This window comes from Plectropomus leopardus, chromosome 10, assembly GCF_026936395.1.
Source record: "Plectropomus leopardus strain MGB_pleo_1.0 chromosome 10, ASM2693639v1, whole genome shotgun sequence".
NCBI lineage: Eukaryota > Metazoa > Chordata > Actinopteri > Perciformes > Serranidae > Plectropomus > Plectropomus leopardus.
Genome location: NC_142185.1, coordinates 11,736,621 through 11,760,588, shown reverse-complemented (window position 1 = coordinate 11,760,588; position 23,968 = coordinate 11,736,621). Strand labels below are relative to the sequence as shown.

Genomic DNA, 23,968 nt, shown 5'->3' with positions numbered 1-23,968 from the left:
CTTCAAGTGTCTAACAAAATAGCAGGTCTACAGCACATTAAATGTATCAAAGAAAGTCTTTCATGTCTCATTTTCAATAGTGTTTCACACAGCAGAGAAGGGCATTATGCATTGTGAAGTGACAAATGACTATTTCCTCTAATCAGATGTAGAATTTGAAATTTCTGGATGTAATGACATTTTCCTCAAACCACTTTGCCTTTGTAGTCTGATTATCAGTGGCTAGAGCTTTTTATATGATAATTAACTGAGAGGAATGGGAATATTGTCTATTTGTCCTGGAAAAGCTATTCAGAACTTCTCAAAGACTTGTGGCATAATTCATATCAGCTCTGATAGAAGCACATTTCAAGCATGAGATGTTATCATTCCACACAGGCACAAATAACATTTTTATATAAAGACATGGAAATGGTGTTCATGTGTTATGCAGCTCTCTAACAACATTCATGGCCAATTTACGAAATACATCAGCTAACTGGAAGAGCATTAAATATGAAAACTGGATTGCACTAAACTGCCTTCTTCTATCTGCTGCAACTGAAATGTGAACAAGGTGCTGGTTAATTACTCAGGAAGAGCAAACCAGACAAGTAAGAGATCTGCAACATCTAAGGCTAACATTCTCAAAGGCAAAGAGACGATGGTTCGATGGTCTCAATTTATCTGTGTTATTTCTTCTTCTTGATATCAGTCCTCGATGTCATCAGTCCAGATCTGCTTGGGTCTGGCTGATTTGGAGGCAAATAAATGACACCTAAACAAGACGTGGCTCTGTGAGGCTGCACTTAGGCAGAGTGATGCTTTGAGCTAAATTCTTGTATCAGTATGCTAACATACTTATAATGAAAATGTTAGCGTGCCGATGTTTAGCAGGTGTAACGCTTAACGTGGCTACCATTTCAGTTTTATGTAATAGCATACTAACATCTGCATATTTGAATTAAACACAGTACAGCCGAGGCTGATGCCATGAGTGACCTAATGGAACATGAATGTGTGTACCAAATTTTATGGTGATCTTTCTAATAGTTGTTAAAAGATTTTACTCAAATACACGAATGTAACCTCATGGTAGCAGTAGAGAAAAAGTCAGAGGAGCTCAGTTTCAGTAGGATACATTTCCAGGGAACACTGAATGTCTGTACAATCTTTTGTGCAAATCCTTCAAGGTCCATCATGTTTGGATATTTCACTGGATGAGTAAAATTTTTCATCTGTTAGCGGTTCCAGTTTACAGAGCCCTCCTGAGGTCAATGGTAGAAAAAAAAGAGGGTCAAATGAAATTCTGTAACATCTAATTAATACATTTTAAGGCACAACACACCTCTCTAGCATGTTACTAAAGGTTACTTTTTTATCAGATGTAAGATAGGCTAGGCAGTTATTTGTATTATTTGTCTGTTTTATTCATAGAGCTCATTGTAAATACAGCAATCACAGTTTGCGTGAGGGAACAGAAAAGGTTCCATTTCAGGAAATCAAGTGAGATCTGTTTTTCTAACAGAAATGGGTTCAAATAAAAGATGATAAGTTTGTCTTTCTTACAATAGTTGAACATGCATTTTTGATGTTCATAGAGATAACAAAATTGCAAGATAACACTGGTTTAGATGTCAGTGTCAATTATTATAAGTATGATGGTGTTTTTTTTTATAGATAAGAAGAACAGCACAACATACAGATTTGCAAATACAAGTTCAGAGTTTACAAATGTGTTCGCACAAATGTATATATCAAGGGTTTTTTGGTCATCCATGTGACCCCAGATGGGCGCCATGCTAGTATATAAAAAAATCAAAGGAGCACCAAAGATATTAGGATTAATCCTTTGAATATTGTGGATATCTTCCCCAAATTTTATAGCATTCCATCCAACAGTTATTGAGAAATTTCATTAACAACTTTAAATATCAACAAATATCATAGTGGTGCAAGATAAAAAAAGTCAGTGGCTCATTAAAGTCATGAAGACTCATCCCCTGGGAAACATAAATGTACAAAATTTAATCCCAGTCAGTTGAATAATTGAGATATTTTAGTCCGGAATGAAGTGGGGATCTGACTTGACCGTCAAACCAACATTGCCAGCAGTAAAGCCAAAAAAAAAAAACTGTTGAAACTGTTGCAAAAAAAAGAACCTCGTTAGGTTTCCATTCATGTATGTGTGTGTGTGTGTGTGTGTGTGTGTGTGTGTGTCTAGTATAGGATGTGTTTGTTTTCCATAATTGCAAATCGCATCTCTCTTACCTCATAGAGAATGCAATGCAATACCTTCTCCAATTCTGCACACAGATGACAGCACTTACTGCTGACTGCTTCATGACTTCTTACACCCTAATAGGCTAGTTCATACAGTCTAGACGATACAATAGGCTGACAACTTAAATATAGGCAGCCAGTGTTTTGACACAGTGTGTGTGTGTGTGAACTGGTGCATCAGATCTAATTACCTTGTGCATGTGTGTGACGGTGATGAAGCCTAACAGCTCCTCTGACCACCTACATTAAAAGCACCCAGTCTGTTTTGCTTTGATGCCAAAAGCAATGACACGTGAAAGGGTGTGCGTGTGAGCTATTGGTTTTGAGGGCAAATTCTATTAATCCATACCATTACTTAATTATGGCCCTACTATTTAATTGGGGAGATCTTGACTTTGTCGTGGTGAGTTCTGCATACATTAGCATGGATCAAAGCATAGATAAGAATGCTCTCGCTGCCTCTGGTGAGGGAAGAGAGGAGTGGCATTGTAATGTGTAATCCTTTCATATGTCGCCGCTTTCTACTGAACCCGCATTGCCATCTTCAGCGTAAGCGTTTCAGTGACTGATGGCTCATTAATTAATTGTTACACTGGAAGTGCTGTATATTATAATTCAAAGAGAGAAGGGGAAAAATGTGTGTCCTCAACAACCAAACTCTGAATTCAGGGTCGGAAATTAGACTTTCAAACAAGTAGCAACACCCACTTGAGAAATCTCAAACACACATAAGGGGGAGTAAAACAAAGTGAATAGAAATTGCCTTATGGCATGATAAACAATCATATTTTGTCTTTCTGTCTCCTCTTTATATGCTGTATGTAATATTTGTTGCAGGCCTGGATCTATTCAAATGACAAAAGCATTACAACAAATAGCTTCTTGTTAATGGAAAATAAATATTCTTCCAAATGCCGACAGTGTTGTGCACTGCAAACATACCGCATCCATTTCTACCAGAGAATAAAAAAAACATTTCAGTTTGTTGTGTAGAAACTCTTCTGTGAGAGGTAAGAATTGCTGGTTTACCGCACTGGAATTCATCGGCTCCGTCTTCACAGTCTTTTTGGCCGTCACATAGCCACACGCTGGAGATGCAGTTCCCACTTGGACATGCAAAGTGGCCTTCTTCGCACTTCTGCCCATGGGAAACTGGCACGAATAACAAAAGCAAGTCAGTCCTCTGGGCATTAGCAATGATTGAGGTCATTATCTTTTCTTAAGCTCTGTGAATCTCTTCTTCCACCATCATTATCATCTCCGAATATGAGATCTGTCTTAAGTCTTTTCTAATTGAAGTTGGCTTCCTTAATCTGTCTCTGCGTGTGTTTGTGTTGGGTGCTCACCCTGGCAGTTGGTCTCGTCGGCGTAGTCTCCACAGTCATTGGCACCATCGCAGATCCATGATGGGTGGATGCACAGTGAGGTGGAGTTGCAGCTGATGAAATCCTTTTCTTTTACCCCCAGCTTGTAAAAGTGAGAGCAGTCGGTGTGGTCTGAATACAAAACACAGCACCACAATGATTGTCTTGACACAGTGGATGTCACAGTGGAGGTAAGGGTGAGAGGGGAAGGATTCAATCTGATCTGAGCAGTTACTGGATCCATGTGATCTGCTACAGATAGAGCTGTTTACATTCTCATTGTACCCTAATTGCAATGGGAAAGGACTTACTGCAGCTTTTTTCATCGGAGGCATCGGCACAGTCAATGACCTGGTTACACCAGGCTGAGCTGGGTACGCAGCTCCCATCCTTGCACGACGATTCTGATGAGCCGCACGTGACATCTGGGGGGAAGAGAATTAGCATTTCAAAAGATAACAGAAACAGCACTCAGAGGCAGTAACAGGTACAGCTCACAACAATACTCAGAACGTCTTTCTGGGGGTGGGTTAAAATTAGCTCCAGGTTGCAACCTGGCTGACAGAGAAGAAAAACAGGTCTGTGATGAGTTGGAGTATCTGAGCAGTTGGAATGCATGTGCTAATAAAGCTGCCAGAAAGTCACGACCCTGTAAGTGCTGTGCAAGAGCAAATGACATATAATATGCAATATGGGCATCTCTGTTTTGCTGTTCGTCTACCAACTACTGCACAATGGCTCTGGTCCTTTCATCTCTCTGCATTGCATTATCAGCATATAGCATAAATAATACTATAATTACATTTTCGAATGGCAATAGAGAAAGTTATTGTTAATGTCCTTTTAAAAACAAAATGCTGAAGATGATTTTTCTTCAGCATTGCACTGCTTCTCACCCCAACTCCTAAAATATTGCCGCTTAATCAGTGCTGTTCATGCCTGTTATTGACATTAACAGATGGTGTGTCAATCTAGGCCTGTTAAATGCATTGTGTCATTTCAAAATACACTTCTGTTTTTACATGCATGAAAGTCTTTTCGGAAAAAAAGTTACAACACTGGTAAGAAATCTTATATTTATGCTTTTATAACTGTGCAACAAAGGTACGAGTTTAGGTTAAGGCAACAAAAGCAAGTGGTTAGGTTTAGGCAACAAAAGGCAAATGATAACAATAAGCAACAAAAATCATGGTTTGGCTCAACATTCACATGAACAGCAAGCTCCAGGGTGAAAGTGCAGGGTTTGTTGGCCCCATCCACCACCCCTCCTGCCTGCCCCACAGGGACTTTATAGCTCCTTATATTATGTTGAAACTGACAGCTTTTCAGACTGATGCCATCCGGTGGTGTATCATGCCACTGCAACAGGTGGCTTTTGGCTTCAGTTTGATGCAGAAACCACTGACCAATTGGCTGTATTTGATGACTTGGGAATGAAATTCAGGCTGAGATGACACACCATAGTGAAATAACCTCCTTTCTGAAATCCCAGACTGCTCAGTTAGAAGGTCCTCATTAATTATGAGTACACCACAGTCTCCTTGTGGGCTCAGTCAGCTTGATACAGTATTAGTCTGGTTTAGCATTAATCGTACACCTTGATGTTTTCCCACTGTAGTTCAATTACAGCAGGGAAATGCGCACAACTTTACTTTTAACTTGATTATTTCATCAAGGTTAAAACTAAATCAGACCAGAAGAGACACAAAATATTGTCCAGGCAGCCTTTAAGGAGAGGGGTTTGAAAGCCTCTTTGAATATCTGCACTCTTTATGATCTTGGGGCTCATTAGACAGTGAAGGCTTAGCGCAGCATGTGGCCTAGCGTGCCGTATTAATATACGCATTAGTGTCGCTGGATCCTGCCCTCAGAGGCAGGACGGATTGAACGGGAGATCAAACGGCTGTGACTCACTGCTACAGAAAGCCTCATCAGAGTTATCCCCACAGTCATCGATCCTGTCACAGAAACGACTGTTGGCCACACACCGCTGGTTGTAGCAAGGCCTGTAACCCTTCCGACAGCTCCTGTTGTCTGAACACAAGTGAAATTCATAAATATGTAAGAAATGACCAAAAGTTTGCAGCTGTTTGGTACCAGATCAATAAAAACAAACAATTATTCCTACAACAATGCTGCATCAAACCACCATATTTTTCGGATGAATTTTATCTGGATATGCTTCAAACAAAGTTTCTTACCACAGTACTGCATCTTCTCATCCGATTTATCTTTACAGTGGGCTATTCCGTCACAGGTCAGCTGGTAGTCTATGCACTCGCCATTCCCACACTCAAACTCAGTGTGGATGTTGCAGGAGGAGTTTTCTGCTGCAGAAGAGGACAATGAGGGTGATGAACTATGACTGTCAAAATCTCAAAGCTCGGCTGTGCATGTTGATCAGGACTCATACACACAGGTGAGCTCAGAGGCAACATTTCACTGCCTACTGAGGTGAGCAACTGAGTTGCTCCAGCGACCCAGTTTCTGGGTCAACATTTGTAAATGTCATAACTGCATACCACAACCCCATTACCCTTAAACTTCAAGCTGAGGGAAGTCTGGCTGTGAAATATGTGGAATATTGTGATATTTATTTGTAAGATGATTCTTATTTGATCTAGTAGACTGATTTAACTATTTGAAACCTGAGCAAATTTGCTTTATTTCTTTCAAAAACATAGGAAGAAGGCAATAAGCTATTAGAGAAAAAGTGACCCTCCCCAAAATAGCAATAAATTAGTGCAAGAAATAAGCACAGAACAGGGAAAATAAAAGTAACAAGCAACATGAAAATGACCTGGAAAAGGTGCCTAACAACGAAATAACTCTGTAAGATAATTTTAAATATGTATTTATTATAATTATAAATAACTTTTTTTCCTGGCTTAAAATAAATCTAAATGTACTAATTTCTTACAGTCCCCCCCCCCCGTTTTGGAAAGAAATCACAGCAATCATTAGGGTTCATAGGTTTAAACACTTGGGACACGCAATTGAAAGCAGCATCAGAAAAGTGATGTCGCATTATTTCAGATCAGTGACACTCAATTTAACAGCCCAGTTGATAGGGTGCTAGTTGGTCTGCTGACAATTTTCTAATTCACAGTGAAAAACTTATGCACACTTTTCTTTTTTACTTTGTATGTAAATAAAGTGCCTGAGTGCATAAAAACATCAAAACAGAACTTGTTTATCCCCCAAAATGCCAGGGGAGGATCCCCAGACCCCCAACAGAGGTCTGGACTAATTATTTATATATGAATTATTAATGTTTGTTTAATAATTGGCCCCTGGCTTACTGTCATTTTGCAAAAGTGGCCCCCAGGCAAAACAAGTTTAGTATCCCTGCTTTAGACCAATCGTTGTCGCTGCTCTGCTAGTCACAGCTTCACAATCTAAAAATACAAAACTTCTTGTTGCTCTAGTAATGAGGGGAATCGGGGCTGCAGTAGAAAAAGCCTGTCGTCCTCTACCATGACATCCAGGCTACCATCCAGCTCCTCTGAGTCACTTGCCATGTTTAGTCTGGCCAAACCTCCCTCGTTTGAACAGCTCCTCCCACCTTATGGTCTGTCCTCACATTGCATTTCAAATTCAAATAACAATCTGTCAAATTAGGAAGTGAGACACGATTGAAATGCTTTTGTATTGTGACTTTAGGTAGGTAGCTCTGACACCCTGTGCTTTCGCCTTTGTTTTCGCCTATCTGCTGGCACAAACTTAAAGTCGTGCAACATTATAGCTTTATTTTACTGAGCCGTATTGACCATGACTACTGGAATCATTACAAACTTCCTGCTCAGTCAAAGAGGAACAGACAGCATCTGTTCATGCTTCCCTGTTTCTGTGTGGTTATACTCAAAGGAATCAATTCAAAGATATCAAAGGTTCATGTAAACAGCACAAGTACAAGCTTAACCTAAGTGTGGACAGAAGCCAGGTTACCAGTGCATATCAATGTATCCATAAAGAGTGACTTTACATTAAATATGTAGTACTGAGGATGTTCCAAGGGTTAAAACGTGTGGTTTAATTAAATCTGAAGCTCCTTGTGACTTACACACACATCTGTTGTCGTCTAACAGCACACGCTCTCCGCGGCAAGTGCAGTTGACCCTCCCATCCGGGGTCAGGAGACAAAGGTCGCCACAGCCTCCGTTTATGTGTCGGCACGGGGATAGCTCACCTTGAATAGAAATCACAGAAAACTGATTTAGCGGTCAGAGGCAGTCAAAGGAAAAATCTCCCCTTCGACACTCTCATCATTTCATCATGTTCAATACACCCACAATGTTATCATCTGAGCTCTCCTCATGAACTGCATTATTAGTAAGTCTGGATTTCTACATGTATCAGACATTAAAATTTAATGCTTTTTAAGATCTTGTCATGATAAATCTTATCCAAATTTAAGACAGATTTTTGGTCAAATCATTTTATTCTTATTCAAGGATTGTAGGTAAGTATAGGAAAGTAACATATGGCCCCATGCAGAGTGCAGTTTTATGTGGGAATATGGTTATTAGAGAGTAAGGGTAGTCTATATTTCTATATTATCCAGCACGTACGTGCAAGTATAAAGTAAAAAGACAGCACTAGGTTAAGCGGTCAGTTTAAAAATTTCTAACATCAGAAATGTGGACTTTCATAACATATTCTTTGTAATAAGGAATGTGTTTGCTGGTTCGCTGCACCCATCCTTACCGCTGGAAATGTAATTTATGCCTTTTGCTCTGTCTGCTTTGATAATTAAGGTAAATGATACGATTCATTGAGTGCTGTAGTGGGCCTGTTGCTTATAACCAAGAACATGGTATGCCTGTTATCTGTAAAGAATGACTGTCACAAAGCCTTGCAATTTTCTTTATGTTTTATTTTGGAAAAAAAAAATGCAAAAATGACTTTCATGCAGAACAGCTTAACTCATTTTGTTTTTATTTAAAGACTTAGCAGTAGTCAACATATAAATAAAGGGAGCGGTTCTGTTTATGAAGGCTACCAGGTAGCAAATGTATTACACTGCTGCATATTTTGCCTCTCTTGCCTGGGGTGTTGTGTGAAGAATCTGTGTGCAGCTCTGTGGGAATCATGTGTTTTACTAAATCACATGACAAAACTACAGACCTGACCACTGAAAGAAAATGTGAGTGCTTGTGCAGTTCTGAGAAAAAAAGGAGAAAAGTAGCTTAGCAACAAGAGAAGTAGTATTAAGTGTTCAGAGACACGCGTGTCCAGTGGAGAACCTCTGTGATTAGCTGCCCTCCAGCCAGGAGTATTTTATTCATGAGAGAAGAAACCGCTCCTCTGTTCTGCTCAGGTAAAATATTTGTGGGATTATTTTTCATCAGGATATTCATGAAAAGGAAAATGCAATAAGAGGTTAACAATGTAAAGACAAAAAAGATAAACTGATTATATTCAACCATCATCTGCACATTATGCTGCAGACTCGCAGCTGTGTCCTCCCAGGTCATAGGATGCGATAATTTCCCATGACAAGATAAACGAAGAACAGCGTGTCTCTCGGAATCAGAGTCTAACCAGTGTGACATGCTTAAGCCCACTTCCCTTTGTCCTACTTGAAAACAAAACTTTATAAGACACTTAAGAGACTCCCTTTACAACGCAGGCTACTTTTTTATTAATTACCTCTGAAACTTAAGTTTCTAGCCATTCTAAATAAGACTACCTTCATTTATCATACCTGCTGTTTCTGTAAGCTTTTTAAATATATTTTGCTTTTACTTAGTAGAGCTTGTATAATGTGCCAGCAGGGCAAAATTATCTGCCAGTATAGGTATATTTTTATTATACTTGTTTATTAATTTATAGCTATTCATTATGATTTCATTAAGGTTAAATTTAATTTACTGTTCACTTTTTTATACATCTTGATCAAACTTTAACAATAAATTTTTTGTTAAATTTACAGTATATAAATATCATATAAATATCATTCCTCAGTGCATATCTTTGTTGCAATTCTTTTATTAAATTAATCTAATCTTTGCCAAAACAATTTTTTTTTCTGAAGCTATGCTCTTGTAAAAAACAAACAGAATTTCAGCTGATATATTGCCCTTAGATTTCTTTTATTTGAATTTTGATTTTCTTGTTTATTTTGCAGGACTAGTTCTCAATAAATGCATTGCACCAGATAAGCTAAAAGCTCATTTCCATCTGTAGTCCCTGATTGAGGTCATCAGTGATGCTCAGGTTGATAAAGTAAAAAGATAACAGTCAGCTGTGGTGAATTGAAAAGCATTACACTGTGAAAACTGTTGATATTAGTACTGGCCACAAATAGCAAGAATTGATCTGGTTATTACTTCCCCACAGGGAGGGAGTGGGAGCCCTGAATGTTTCTTCAAACCCAAATCTTTGCTTTTCCCAAGGGAAATCTCATATAATTTATTTAATGAATTATTGTAGGACTAAAATTCAGAGTACTAAAGACCACATTTACTTGGATCTGATGTGATCCTTGATTTGCATTCAGATCAGCTCAGGTTATTATGGCATGGATTTAAATGTAGCAGATGTGTCAGCTAAACCTTCATTCTGTGAACTCTATCATAGTAAAACAAAAATAGGTTTCAAGATTGGTGATTCTGTTTATGTCAAATACCTTGTCTAACCATGTTTTTTTTTAAATTAAAAATAGTAACATCAGACTTTTTTTTAGATGAGTCATTTTAGATATAAATAAGTTTTCCCCAAATGTACACATATTGAGGCATTCTAATAACTCAAATTGCTAAAAAAAAAAAAAGCATATAACTTCTGTAAAATCAGGAAAAAAAATCTCCCAAGGGGAAGATGTCTGTGGACCACCGTAAGTCCGCTCCGCTTCTCAAAATTAAAATATGTTATGCCAGTCGGTGAGGAAACTGTATGCATGCCTCTAAAACAAGCGCTTGCAAACTGTAGCAGTGGCACAGATTTGTGCAGTTCCCTTTATTATTCTCACTTTGCTGTAGTAAAAAGTATACACAGCAACATATTTATTTTGGTCTATTGTCCTAAACCACACAACCACACTAACATAATGAATATGCACATATAAACTGCTGCCCATAAGCACACATCGTCACCCAGGCACCTGCACACACATAATACACAAATATTTGCAGACACAACACTGCATCCAACGGCCATTAAATCAAGCTCATCTCCAGGTGTTTAAATACTCACAGTTGTTTGTGTCCCTGGCCACAGCTATGATTCCCATTGGCTGATGAGGTATATCTGCTCGGAGTACCTTGGTGTCACCGCCTGTGTACTTGTTTGATCGCAACACAGACCTGCGGGCCCAGTCCGACCAGTAGATGAAATCTGCATAGATGGCAAGTCCGTAGAAGTTTCCAGCTCCTGATTTAACTATGACCTAAAATATTAGAGCAAAGCACTCATGTTAGGACTGATTTGCATTACGCTTTTCAGACTTAAGGCTCGTGCTGTAAAATGCCACTCACATGCTTACAGCAAATGTGACTCTACAAGCCAGAATAGATGATACAGCCATAACAGGGGATTCATATATTTCACATTGTCAATATTTGCACTTCATCTACAAACCAATAACTCTTTTCAAGATCTGGCTGGAAGGAGCATCGACAGAATTTTGAGCGCAACCCGTGGAAATATGTGGAGGATAATGTTTCGTGTCATTAATCAACACATCACCCCCGCCGCCCACATGACTGCTTAACCCAGATGTTGGGGGAGTAAATGACAGTGTCATTGGCAGGGAGGCAGGAATCCATCAGATGCCTCCTTGTGGGACTCTCCAGGCATGTGGGGGGGGGGATCAGGGCCTCCAGCTTCTCTGTAGTCTCAGCCATTAGTGGGACAGGCTTGTAAGCAGCATCACATTAGCCCTGTGCCATACTGGGATTAATAGGACAGGTGTTGATTAAAGGAGCCCAGCGTGTGGAAGCAACAACTGGCCATCAGGCGAGTGAGAGACAGAGGCAGAGGGACAGAGGGAAAGATAGAACGCCAGATGGGGTCGGATGGAACATATTGATGAGAAATTAGATTTGGGAGACATTAAGTGTACCGCCAGCAACATACTGTGCCGAATTCGTGTTTTGGATAAATGTGAACATATTTCATATGTTCTGATCACTTTCCCTATTCAGCTATGTTAAAATAACTTCCATCAATTGCATTTTCGACAAACTCCAAACTGATGACCTCAATGCGCCTCAGTTTTACATAAAAATATAAACATGCCCAGAGACACTGCAGACATTGAACTCAAATGACACTAACTATTCCCAGACAGCTCTCAAATTATATTCCCTCTGTTCATGGTTTAAAAGGGCATTTTTTTGCCCGCTAAACACGCTGACATCTTCCCTTATCATGTACCGTGCTGCCCTTTGTGAAGCACTGCTTTCATTAACAACATGGGTCTCCACTCTCAAAATGGCATGGGGGAGTGAGCCCTGCCACAGCTCTTGTTCTTTTCTGCCGCCAACCACACTGTCAGCATGTAATGGCGCTGCTGCTGCAGAGAAGAGCCGCACGCATGATGACACTCCACCGCCATCCAAGTCTATATTCATATGACTCAGTACAAAAATTGGTGCTCTATAATGTGATATGATATCTATTCTAGAGCCTAACACATTTTTCTATTCCAAAATGATTTTTTTTTACAAAGCCAGGACAAACGCGATAAAGAGCCTTAAGCTTCCATCTCCATGGTGAGCTTCTTGTATCCAATGGATGGGTCGTCTTAAGACTTTCACAAGTGCTGAGCTTGACAATCGTCTACCACTGTTTAATTTACACATTTTAATTGGAATGGTGAATCTACACCCAGCGGTCTCACTGCAAAGCCTTCATTAGCAGCATTGCACTGCAGCAGGGGTAGGTGGGGACCCAAAGGTGAAGCCTTTCTGAGCCTTGTGACCCTGCTCGGCAAACATATGGGTAACTAATTGAGATGGGCCAAGGTGCTGAGCTGTTGGGGTCGTGTCAAGAAGAAACTGAAATCCATAGCAAAAAAAGGCCACATTGTGCTGTGATCTTTTATATATTCAGCTGGGATTTTATACATTATACATGCAACTTTTCACAGACAAAATGAGAGCTTCCCTCACTGAGATTCTTTACTTTAGCAGGGAGTGACTTCTGTGATTAGAAAACCATCTGTACCCTCAGAGCTGAAAAATCAGAAAGAACATCAAGAGGAATTTCAGATCCTATCTGCTGTATAGAGGATCATGTTTCAGGAGCTCAATAGGGATGGGAGATTAAATGGAAGGAAAAAAAAGTGTTTCATTTCAGGAGAAAAGGGCAAACCGATCTGACATCCTTATTTCTCTTATGTTTTGTCAGGAAACATATCCATCACTAGAAGAAAAATGTGGAAAAAATATTCTAAATAGGGAGACACTTTTCATTAAGTTATTCTTTAGTCAATGGGAATTTTGAGGGTTATGATACAAAAATGTGGCACTTCAAGTAAAACATTAATACCTTGTATCTCAACAAAAATGTATATACTGAAATTCATTCATACATTTTTACTCAGGCATAAAATCTATTGTTTGAAATTAGGCAACCACAATTAAAAACGTTAACTCGGGGGAGCGTTATTTTCATACTCACATATCTGCTTGAACCATCGTAGTCACATCTCTCAATTTTGCCAAGGCTTCCATCTGAGAAGTAGAGCTTCTCTGCTTTGTGGTCAATAGTTAGTCCATTGGGCGTTAAGATATCAGAACTGATGAGAACCCTCATGTTCTTGCCTGCTAAAGTAGATCTCATGATGCTGGGCCGCTGCTCATTCCAGTTGGTCCAAAACATCAAGCTAACATGAGAGGACAAACAAGCAAAACATTTAAACAGATTAGTGGAGTAGTATACAAAAAACACTGCATCTTATCATGCAATAAAATGAAAATGATCTTAGAATTACAATAAAAGACCTTGTAATTACAACATTGGATATCTTCAGTATGAGAAAACTGGAAATGCATAAACTTATATCCATGAAGCATCCTGGATTAGTTTAACTGCTCCTGCAGAAAGAGAGCAACTTTCAGCAGGTCAGACTTGGTTTGCCACCTGAACAATCCCAAAGACTTGAGGTGCCTGCTGCAGTGTTGACATACTAATATTAATGCCATTTACATCAAGTAACATTAATATTTCCCAGTGTCTCCTACCAAGAATAAAATAAAAGCAGATTGAATGCTTTAGTGCCAATGTTTCCCACTGTTGTTTCCTGTAGCCTTGGTTAGTGATGACACTACATAACCTCCTGTAGGCTCAACTTTTCTCAAATTTTCACAAGATCCTTGTGCTATAATTACAAGGTCTTTTTTTTTTTTTTTACGTTTTAAGACCTTTTTTGTAATCAGGAAATAGTAAAGTACATTTACAAGATAAGGTGACAATTATGGTTTCTTTTGTGAATCCATGAGCTTCTGTAGACTAGTCCTTTCCTTCTATGTGCCTCTCTCAAAGAAGCACTACTTCACCCTAGTACTTCTACAAATTCACACCACTTGAGCAAGAACTACAAAAGGATTATGAGTAGCGTGGAATTAAATCAGGGACCAGGAATGATGGCTTTTTTTTTAATGAAAGCTGCTATACCAACATGACAACCAGGGAACTCTCTGCCATTCTGCCATAACAAACTCTAATGAACAGCAAAAATGTTTTTTCCCTGAATTAAATTGTTGGATGTTTATGCAGTCGTGTCAGTCAGTTATCAACATGTTGCCTAGACCTCCATGGCCTGTCACCGGATTTCCATTTTTGCCTCGAAGGAGCTCATCACCGATAAAGTGTAGCTACCTTTCAATTTGATAGAACGGATTAGCATCACACGTCGTGAGATAGAGGTCATTTATTCATATTCTCCCCTGTGAGGACTTCTAAGAATATGAAAAACACAGATAATAGCAATGGAGTAAATAAATGAAAGATTTATATCTTAGTTTATATGAGTTTGCAAGATGGATGGTGCATGTTTTAAATCCACAGCTATATGCAGATAAACCACTGGAAAAAAATGTTGGATATGTTTTAAATTGTATTAAAAAAAACCTTTCTCAGCTTCTGGGCTCTCACTTCATACTCTGATGGAGTCATGGAAGTCCACTCTAGTGCAATAATAAAGATTCTGGTCAGAAGTCACAACCAGGGACTGCTAATTAATCACTTGCGTTTGAATGCTAATTATCAGACAGTGCTTCTGGAGCGGGGTGGATATGGTGCCAAATTGCCATCCAAGGATACAGTCTGAGGTCAAGAAATTAATTTAGTTAGTACAACAGGAGAAGCAAGATACTCACTCTTTTCAGACTGCTCACAGTCACATTTTTAAATTCATGAATATGCAAGTGTTAAAACTGAACTAGATGTGACAGGAACATTGAAGTGTTAATTTTTAAACAACAGTAAACACCTTTTCTGAGAGATTTCTTGTAAACTGGCACTCAAATGAAACTGTTAAATCAGGTATTCAAAAAACTATGAGTGCAGCTCTGAACAGATCAAAACTTGAACTACACTTGAAGTATAAAAATGCTACACAGAACACAATTTGCATCTCAGATTAGGGCTCAAACAAAGGCATCAAGTTAAAAAGTCGCCAAGAAGATTGTTGAAAAATAATCGCAGTGTCTTGTGGGGCATGAGAAATCCAGTGCCAAAGGAAAGCTGTCAAACAGTAAGGTAAAGTGGTGAAAATATTCTTAATGTAGTGTCCACTTAGACCAATATTGATTTTGTTAGGTAGGCCTTTTTCTTAAGTGGCTAAAATACATTTTTCTGCCAACCCCCCTTGAGAGCAATTTACTGCTAAGCTTTTTTGGTGGTACTTGCATCTGCATCAACTGGGAGCGAGCTGACTGTAATCCATTGTATTAAATGCTGCAACTTTTGATAAGGATCTCACACAGCCCGTCTTCAAAAAATCTTAAATATTCCATTAAGTGTAATTTATTTATAAACTTTCTGGGAAATTCTGCAAACAATGCATAGTAAATGCTAATATGCACCCACCTAACAGAGTTTTGTCCTGGTCCAGCCTACTGTGTTGTGACAATGTGCTGTGTCGTATTGAGGTCAGAGTGTTAGGGCAAAGTGGTCATGGTTAGGGTAGCACTAGTTATGTTAGTTCTTCTGGAGCGTTACATAGAATCACAGCTTTTTCCTATTCCAATTTTAAAATAAGTAGGGTTGAGACGATGGAGATCAAAAGCTATATAGAGTATGGTGTCATCAGTATAGCAAAGAAACAATATCATGCTTGAGGATGATGACCTCAAGAAGTAATAAAACTGAGATTAGCTGAACTTAGATTCAGACCATTTTGGTTTAACTAAAATGATCTGGAAAGACACTCACAGAGAGTGTTTAAAAACTTAGAAGAGTTACTGACTTCTGACACTCATCCAGGGCTAGGACGTGTGGATGGTCTTCCTCCGAGAGGGAGACCACAGCCTGTCGACTAAAGGCACCAACTCGTTTCTGGTCCACAGTTTGTCTGGTGATGGTGGAGGTCGTGGAGCTAGTCCAGTACAAGGTGTCCCAGGCCCGGTGGTAGGCCAGGCCCTCCACTGAACCCACATCTTAATGAAAAACAAAAAACAGACACATAAGACCTCAAGTTCAAACCAAGTAAACCAATTCATACACAACATAAAAGCCTGAAGACTACTTATGTTTAAGATTGCACTTGACAAAGTTTTAATGTGGAAAATACATTTTTCTGGTTAGTCTTCATCACAAGTTCTGGCTGCAATAAAGTGTATTTCTTTGTATATTAAAAAAAAAAACATTATCAGTGCAACATAAGAGACCAACTGAAACTTGACAGTAAATACAAAACATGTAACAGGATTTCTTTCTTCTAAAAATTTAGGCCTGGGGAGCATGTATCATATAATTTGGCTTTTGGGTAATGAAATCAATTGAAATTAAAACATTTAAGTTATCTGCCACTGCCATCTGCAAAGTTGGCTAATGCAAATGTAGGTAAAAATATTGACTTTGCTTGTAACAGATGGCAGGCTCCAATCGTGTTAGAAATGGGATTATGTTTCCTTGGTGATTGACAGGCACATGACTTCATGCCTCACTACACTGGACAGACAGCTATTTGTTGATGCAACAGTCACTCGGAGACTGAATATGTTCTCACTGCGAAACAATTTCCTAAACAGAGAATATGAAAAGGACTTTGCAGCCTCCCAGGGTGGTGCAAGAATGTGACTGACAGGGAGACAACCTCCAGAGAGAGACAGTGATCACAGACAGAAAACCTTGCCATATTCATGTTTGATCATTGACTGCAGATGGTGTTTTTTTTTTGACCTATTGAATATGACCTCCACTGTTTCAATAGACACAAGCGTCATCTGAATAAATAAGCCATCTGAATAACTGTAGTAATACAGCATCATTGATGTGCCAAGTACTCATGTACATGAATATGCCTACTGCTCCTCATGGACCACTGTAGGGGATTTGTGGAAGCCTCAGACTGGTGGATTGTTTTTATTATGTTCTGGAAGACTAAAATTAAAAAAAAAAAAATGGTTTTTTTTCGAGGGGAAAAACACACACACACAACTGTACACACTCTAGCAGCAAAATATGTCGCCACCATGCAAAAAGCAACAAAAAATACCAAACAAGCACAAAAAACAAAAATGATATAAACTCCAAACATGAATGGTCCTTCTGAGTACAACAGAGCTCCACAAAGTTGAAAATTTCCCTCCAAAAATCAAATGAAGGAAGCACTAAATTTCCCTGGAAAGAAGAAAACAATGTTTATTTCTCACCCTGATACAGTCTGTTTATTAAAATTCAATATAGCGATGCTCTACAAAGCCACTGGCCCCAAAGCTGTCAGATATAACAGTCTGTCAGCCAAAGAGGAAAGCAGGTTTGTTTGGAAAGATTACCCGCATAAATCCGATTCTGTGTGTGTGTTTGTTCATGTGTAACTCTTGAGTATATTTATTGATCATTGACAAAAAAGAGATTATCTTTTCTATGTAAAACACACTTAGAAAGACCAGGGGAATACCCTCTCTATTTTAACTCAGTGAAAGCAACACTATTATTACCAAGACAATGAAAAAGAAACTAATACATTTAACAATGGGTTAGAATTCATTTCACATTTGTGTCCACAATTTGGCAACACAGTTTCTACTGTCAATGCAGCACCTAATTTGTCTTAATGGTGAACATGTGGCCGATGCTAAGGAATATGGCTGTATCCTTTTATCTAAACCCATAAACTGTACTCTAGAATGTGTAAGACACTACCTGAGTCAGCCAATCACTAATTAATAGTTTGCAATAAAAGGTGCCTGGCAGCTTGGAGTTTCTTACAAATTGTTGGCAGGGCGAGAGAGTAATTAATAAGGGACATGGAGTTTAATTAGGGAAATATGGATGATTAACATCTTCACCTTTCCTCAATGACGTGATGCAGGCAGAAACTTTTAGAGGAAAACAGAAGTGTCTTGCTTTTATATACAGTGAAGGGTTAGCAGAAGCATGAGGGTGGTGGTTTCATCAAGAGGACCCAATGGACATGCTGCTTTCACTAGAAATCAAATAGGCTAATTGGAAACATGTAAGGTCATGCTATACTGACACAGTTGTAAGCAATATAACTGCATACAAACAATTTGTTGTCTTTCTCTAAAATATACTACACTGGCATGCATTACGAATTCAAACATTTAAATTGTACTCTGATTAATTCTTTGCACCACTCTGATTTTGCATTTCACAAGCACTGAAGTGTGAAGGACACTTACAAATCTCAACAGAGGGTTCTTATTAACACTTGCTCATTTCTAGTAGATAAATAAATAAGCAGAGAGCTCCCTCAGCGGGGGTGTGGGAGATGGGTAAGGGGGGATGAGTGGGAACACTCTGCCAGTCTCCCAATGCGAGGAGGGGGCGGGAAGGTGCTGAGCTCTACTCCCCGCAGAAACTTCACAGTATGGCATAGGATGCCAGCCGAGCAGAACAGAGGGTTTTGCTGTTCATCTGACTCCAGTCATGCTTATCAAGACAGGACTGACTGAGATTTAGTGAAGGAATAGAAAGGGACTGGTCCCATCATTCAATCTGTGACAGTCGGTAAGCAGAATCCTTTTAAACATAGGTATTATACCCTACTGATTTAGTATTAAATGGTCTTTTCAGAGGAACAACGGCAGTGAAAAATGGAAGAGTGCAGGAGGAAATGAGTGTGTGGCGAAAAATGCTATTCATGCTATGCCACCCACAAACATGCTATTCGTGCTATGTGAATGTGGTGTTCTTAACAAGGCAGTCCTATATGGTTACAACTGACATGAAAATAACACTGAATCTACACAACTGATGTAATGAGAGTAGAACATCCCAACAGTGGTAGCTGAAGTCTTTGATCAGTCTACAGATGCATGTTGGCAGTGTTCACATCCCAATCCACAGTCAATGCTGTTACACATAAGGAAAAAAAAATTGCAGCTTGCAGACTTTTTTTTTTTTATCATCCTGATTGTGATTGTGGGCCTGTAAAGCACTTTGACATGACATACTAAGATCTGAGGCTCCAGCTAGCCACATGCATGAATTAGCCACAGCTGTGAGCCTTTGGCTACGGTAAGCAGAAGGCTAAACTATTATCACAAACAGTGTGTATACACAAATCTTTGCTTAAATCATGCATACAAACATTTAAAATAGACACCTTTCAAGGAAATGAACATATTAAACCGTAATTATTTAAAAAGACTAAAATAGACAATATTCAAAGCCATCATTTAAAAAAAATAAAATGCATTGATCAAATGTATTAAATAACTAGGAAATTGACACCCTTTAATCTTCATTAATAATTCATTTTAATTCATTTAAATTCAGATATTTATGGAAATCACGCCAACTGGTTAATTGGTAGCCAATTAACAGGCTTGCAGGGTATAGAATTCTGATTTTCCTCCAAGCAGGTGTTAAGATGTCATATCTAACCTTAATGGGAGAGACTGCAGCCTGTGACTTCAGGAGAGTACACCAGAGACCGACATGTTTCAACATGTTTGAGAGTGACGAGAGGCTTATCAGCTGTTTCTATCTGCTGCTACATTCACAGACACTCACTGACACTCACTGACCATCTGACACTGTTGTGTCAGCCCCTTAATATGTGTGCAGAAACAACTTCTCTGCTTTCGCCATGATACACCTTGTGGAAAACCTATTTTCTTATACAGAGAAATAGGGGCCTGGCCGTGTGCTGATTGCAGACAGCAGGCATGAGCCGGTCAGTTTAGAATGATTCTGATTCACCAACATTCGCATGAAGGTAAGACTAAAATCAGCTGGTGCACACATGACATGAATCCTAGGGTAGTTTTATGGGCACACCTATTTCATGTGCAGAGCAAGAATGTTACTATGCACATATTAGGAAATGAGGCTGATTGTCTTACCATCTCTAAAACGCATCGCAAATATTGACACATTATTTACTGTCCACTCTTTTAGACTCTCTTTTTTATGAGTCTCTGTTCTTTTTTTTTTTTGGGACGCGTTTAGGGTCCAAAACTAACACCTGCCAAGCACCCAAATGCGGGTAAATTTTCAGATAGGCGAGTTAATCTCAGAAGGCCATCTGCCACACTGACAGGTAAATGTTTGTACCAAAACAGTCATGTAATTTATTACAGTGCTCAGTGCTCATGTTTTGGCGTCATTTATTGGAGCGCAGCTCAGCTTTTCCTCACATGTGTGACCATATGGGACATCAGCTGATCTGCTTATCTATAACTTGCCGCCATTAGCTACTGTGATGCTGATGTATAACTGATGGTTATGGGTTGTTCCCATATATATGAAGGTAATAAAATAATTTGACAGGGACTCTGTAGTCTACACTAAGACAGCAATCTCTTCATTTCCTCCCACACTGTAAATAGCAGCACATTACTTCTTCACTGCTTTCGTTTTTACCTTTCACAATAAAAGCCCTAAACAAATACACTGTATCACTGAACTTATACACATGCTCAGGCTGTAGTGAAGTTTTTTAATTTCTTTGAAAAAAATTTGATCTCTTCTTTAACTTTGTATTCAACATAATACCTTCTCATCTCAATGACAAGTACAGACATAAATGCAGGCTATATGTGACACAAAAAGGCCATTTATTATTTTGGCCGGTAAGAATATGCTTGGCCAGTGGACTTTCACATTTACCAGGCCTCTTGGCCTCTTGAAGTCAAAAAGTTAATTTCAGCCACTGGTTGCTTTGTAGTGTAGGCAGTTGTTGCTAATGCTGAAATTGCAACTTTTTATGCATAATTGTCCACTACTGAATCATTTTTCCACGACCTAATGGGACGTGGACGTTTATATACATTTGAACAGCCAATTGGAGGGCCTTCTCTCAGAAGCAACCTGTGATTGGCCAAAGTCTCCTGTCACAGGCTATTTAAAAAAAAAGCTGGAAACAGTGCCAAGAAGAGGTGCAGAAGTCTATGTTTCTTTCAGCCCACCTCAATTACGAGTTTATACATTGAAAGGTTATTATGGAATTTTTGCCCAGTGACAGAGAAAAAAAACTGCCTACCACAGCTTCAAAGCACAAGTGCAGTATGAGCAATTGGCCACTCAGACAGGTGTATTGATTACAACTGGTGAAATGGTAATATAGTTGTGCAGTCAAATCTTGCCACCATGACACTTCTTATACTGTAGCATTAGAATTGTGTATATGTGTGTATGTGTAGTGTGGGAATGTTAAAACCACTATGGGAATGTGAAATTCACTTACTTTCTGCAATAATAGATCTTCCTGTCCAGTCATCATTAATCATCTGGATGTTTCCAAAATGGACATCACTGAAAAAGATGCGGTTGGTCCTCGCTGTCTTCTGACTGTAGTCAAAGGCCAGGGCTATGACATTCTTGAAAAAAGCGGGATTCTCAAAAGGCTGGACAGGTGAGTTGAGGTCACTCTCATCAGAAAGGTGGATGCTTTTCAGTATGGTCCTCTCAGAGAAGAGTAGATAACCTTCATAGCGCTCACAAGCAAAGCCGTCCTCTGCCAAGCGGCCGTGGGCGCATGAGCAGGTCCGGCGGCCACTGCCGAGGTGGAAGCACAACTGCTGGCAGCCTCCATTACTCCTGGCACAGGGGTTTGTGCCTTCAAAACAATAACAATATGTTCAATTACTGATTTGCCTCAGTTCTTGCCCCACTGCAATCATTGCGTGACTATACATTACAGATGCAAATCATAGGTGTTGTGGAGCAGCCATGTACTATTGCAGCATGGATTTTATTATAGACTTTCAAAACTAAGTAGAGGACAAAGGACATTATGTGAATTTGTAAGACTCCTATGATGAAAGCTCTACCTTTTTCTCTGCCTCTATTGAAGACTGTCACATCCTTCAAATTGACCCCCAGACCACTCCTCATGGTCACAGCCTCACTGGTGTCAGTCTTGAAGCCACGTCGGATTGAACCATTGGAATGAGCCCTGAAGTACACCCAGGGAGACAGGCAGTAAAATAAGTGGTTGAAGTTTCAAAGAAGAAAGCATACTGAAATTTGACTTTTCACTGGAGCAGGCTAATGACAAAGTCAGATAGATACAAAGACAGATAATTTCATTTGATAATTGTAAAGCAAAATCCAAGACAGCAGTCATCTAGTCCTGACATACAATTCAAGCTGTTGAAGATAAAAACACAATAAAGCTAACAGCTTCTTTCCATTGTGGTCTTCGTTGTTAAGGGGACAGACAGAGATGATTGATCTTCAAGTCACGCAAGAGAGGTTAAAAACAAACAAACAGACGACCAAACAAAAGAGACGTGATTAATTATTTAACAACCATTTGTTCGCCAATAATTTAAAAGAGATCCCACAACACTGTTTCAAAGACCTGCAAGCGTACAAAAAATACAAAAAACCCCCACCAATTTCACAGAGAGAAATAGGTCTTGATTAAATTTAACTGTGTGCTTGAATTTACCGAAGGGTTAGTAGGCTTTGCCTTTGCTGATGACACTGAATTCTGCCAAGAGTATTAACAGAAATAGGTGGTGACCCTCACAATGAGGAACCGCTGTTTTTGATATTCCCACGAGACCTTTGAAAGGAAGGGTTATTGTTGGGTTAGTATTGCAGGCTTTTCAGGGCATTGCATGTGTGTGCATTTATGAAAATAATAAATTACCTGTCAGACCAGTAGATGTAAGGCCCAAACACAGCCACTGAGAACAGGTCCACGTTGGCCACTGACAGTACAATCTCCCGGCTCTCACCTGTCTCAAGGTTGATCCTCTCGATCTTATCTGTGCGGGCGTCGCACCAGTATAATGTATTTTCCTGGAAGGTAATTTTAAAAATACATATCACATCCTGAACCTCTTAGGAAAGTCATATTTCAGCCACAAAAGAGATGAGGCAGGAAGTATGGTATGCAGGCGTGGAGTGGAAGGGGGGAAGGGTTGGTGATAGTTTTCGTGCATCCATGTTCAACTTTACCTCGTAATCTATTGAAATTCCATTGGGCCACATGATGCCCGAGTTAACCAAGGTAACCTGGTCTGAACCATCCAGGCGGGAGCGGCCGATGCAGGGGTTCTGACCCCATTCAGTCCAGAAGAGATACCTGGTATAGCAGCATCACACAAACACATTGATTTCTATACATGAACAAAGAGGTAATATAATGAAGAAAGAAATTACTCATTTGGCCAATATTAACAATGTTTCCCTTAAATTTAATTTGGTTAAAGACAAAAAATTCTATCGGGGTAGATGTTCTGAAGCTGAATGATAAACCCATCTCAGATGTGTAAATAATTCTAAATATGAATACAAATACAAATGTTTCAAAGGTAGGAAAGTTAAGGGACGGAGATGAAACGCAGATTTGGCTAATAAACCCTTTTTGTCTGCATCAGTCACATCTTTTAACCATCTTCGAAATGTTTTTTTCTTCTCAAAATAGATGAGTCTATAGCACAACATACATAACCAAGAGGAAAAGAGGATAGAGATTCTGCCTTCTTCAAAGCTTGCTAAACTGTTATTAAGGCAAAGAGCAAAAATGGACGGCGCTAAGGAAGGGCTACTTGTCCACCTGAATCTGACATCAAAGAGCCATCTGACAGCAATGATCATAGAGTGCCCCAGGGATGAAGTTTTCTATAGGCCAATGTGGACCTTGTCTTCGCCCTGGTATCCTTGTCAATAGCTGATGGGATTTTTCAATTGGATTTTGGATTACTGTAGAGAATAAACTCTGTGGCAAACAACATTCATGATAC

General features: G+C 39.3%; 1 protein-coding gene across 3 annotated transcripts in view; it reads right to left on the bottom strand.

The window, feature by feature from the left end:
- The window catches only part of LOC121949095 (low-density lipoprotein receptor-related protein 1B), a 312,361-nt gene that overhangs the window by 69,328 nt on the left and 219,065 nt on the right, over positions 1-23,968 (bottom strand). For all 3 annotated transcript variants that reach the window (XM_088083039.1, XM_088083040.1, XM_088083041.1), the window contains 13 exons: positions 23,181-23,307; positions 22,870-23,021; positions 22,043-22,167; positions 21,457-21,828; positions 16,045-16,234; positions 13,254-13,458; positions 10,824-11,016; positions 7,690-7,815; positions 5,828-5,956; positions 5,541-5,660; positions 3,938-4,051; positions 3,609-3,758; positions 3,292-3,414 (listed from right to left, as the gene is read on the bottom strand). In XM_088083039.1, the coding sequence (XP_087939165.1) occupies positions 3,292-3,414; positions 3,609-3,758; positions 3,938-4,051; positions 5,541-5,660; positions 5,828-5,956; positions 7,690-7,815; positions 10,824-11,016; positions 13,254-13,458; positions 16,045-16,234; positions 21,457-21,828; positions 22,043-22,167; positions 22,870-23,021; positions 23,181-23,307 (2,126 nt within the window). The remainder of the gene's footprint in view (positions 1-3,291; positions 3,415-3,608; positions 3,759-3,937; positions 4,052-5,540; positions 5,661-5,827; positions 5,957-7,689; positions 7,816-10,823; positions 11,017-13,253; positions 13,459-16,044; positions 16,235-21,456; positions 21,829-22,042; positions 22,168-22,869; positions 23,022-23,180; positions 23,308-23,968) is intronic.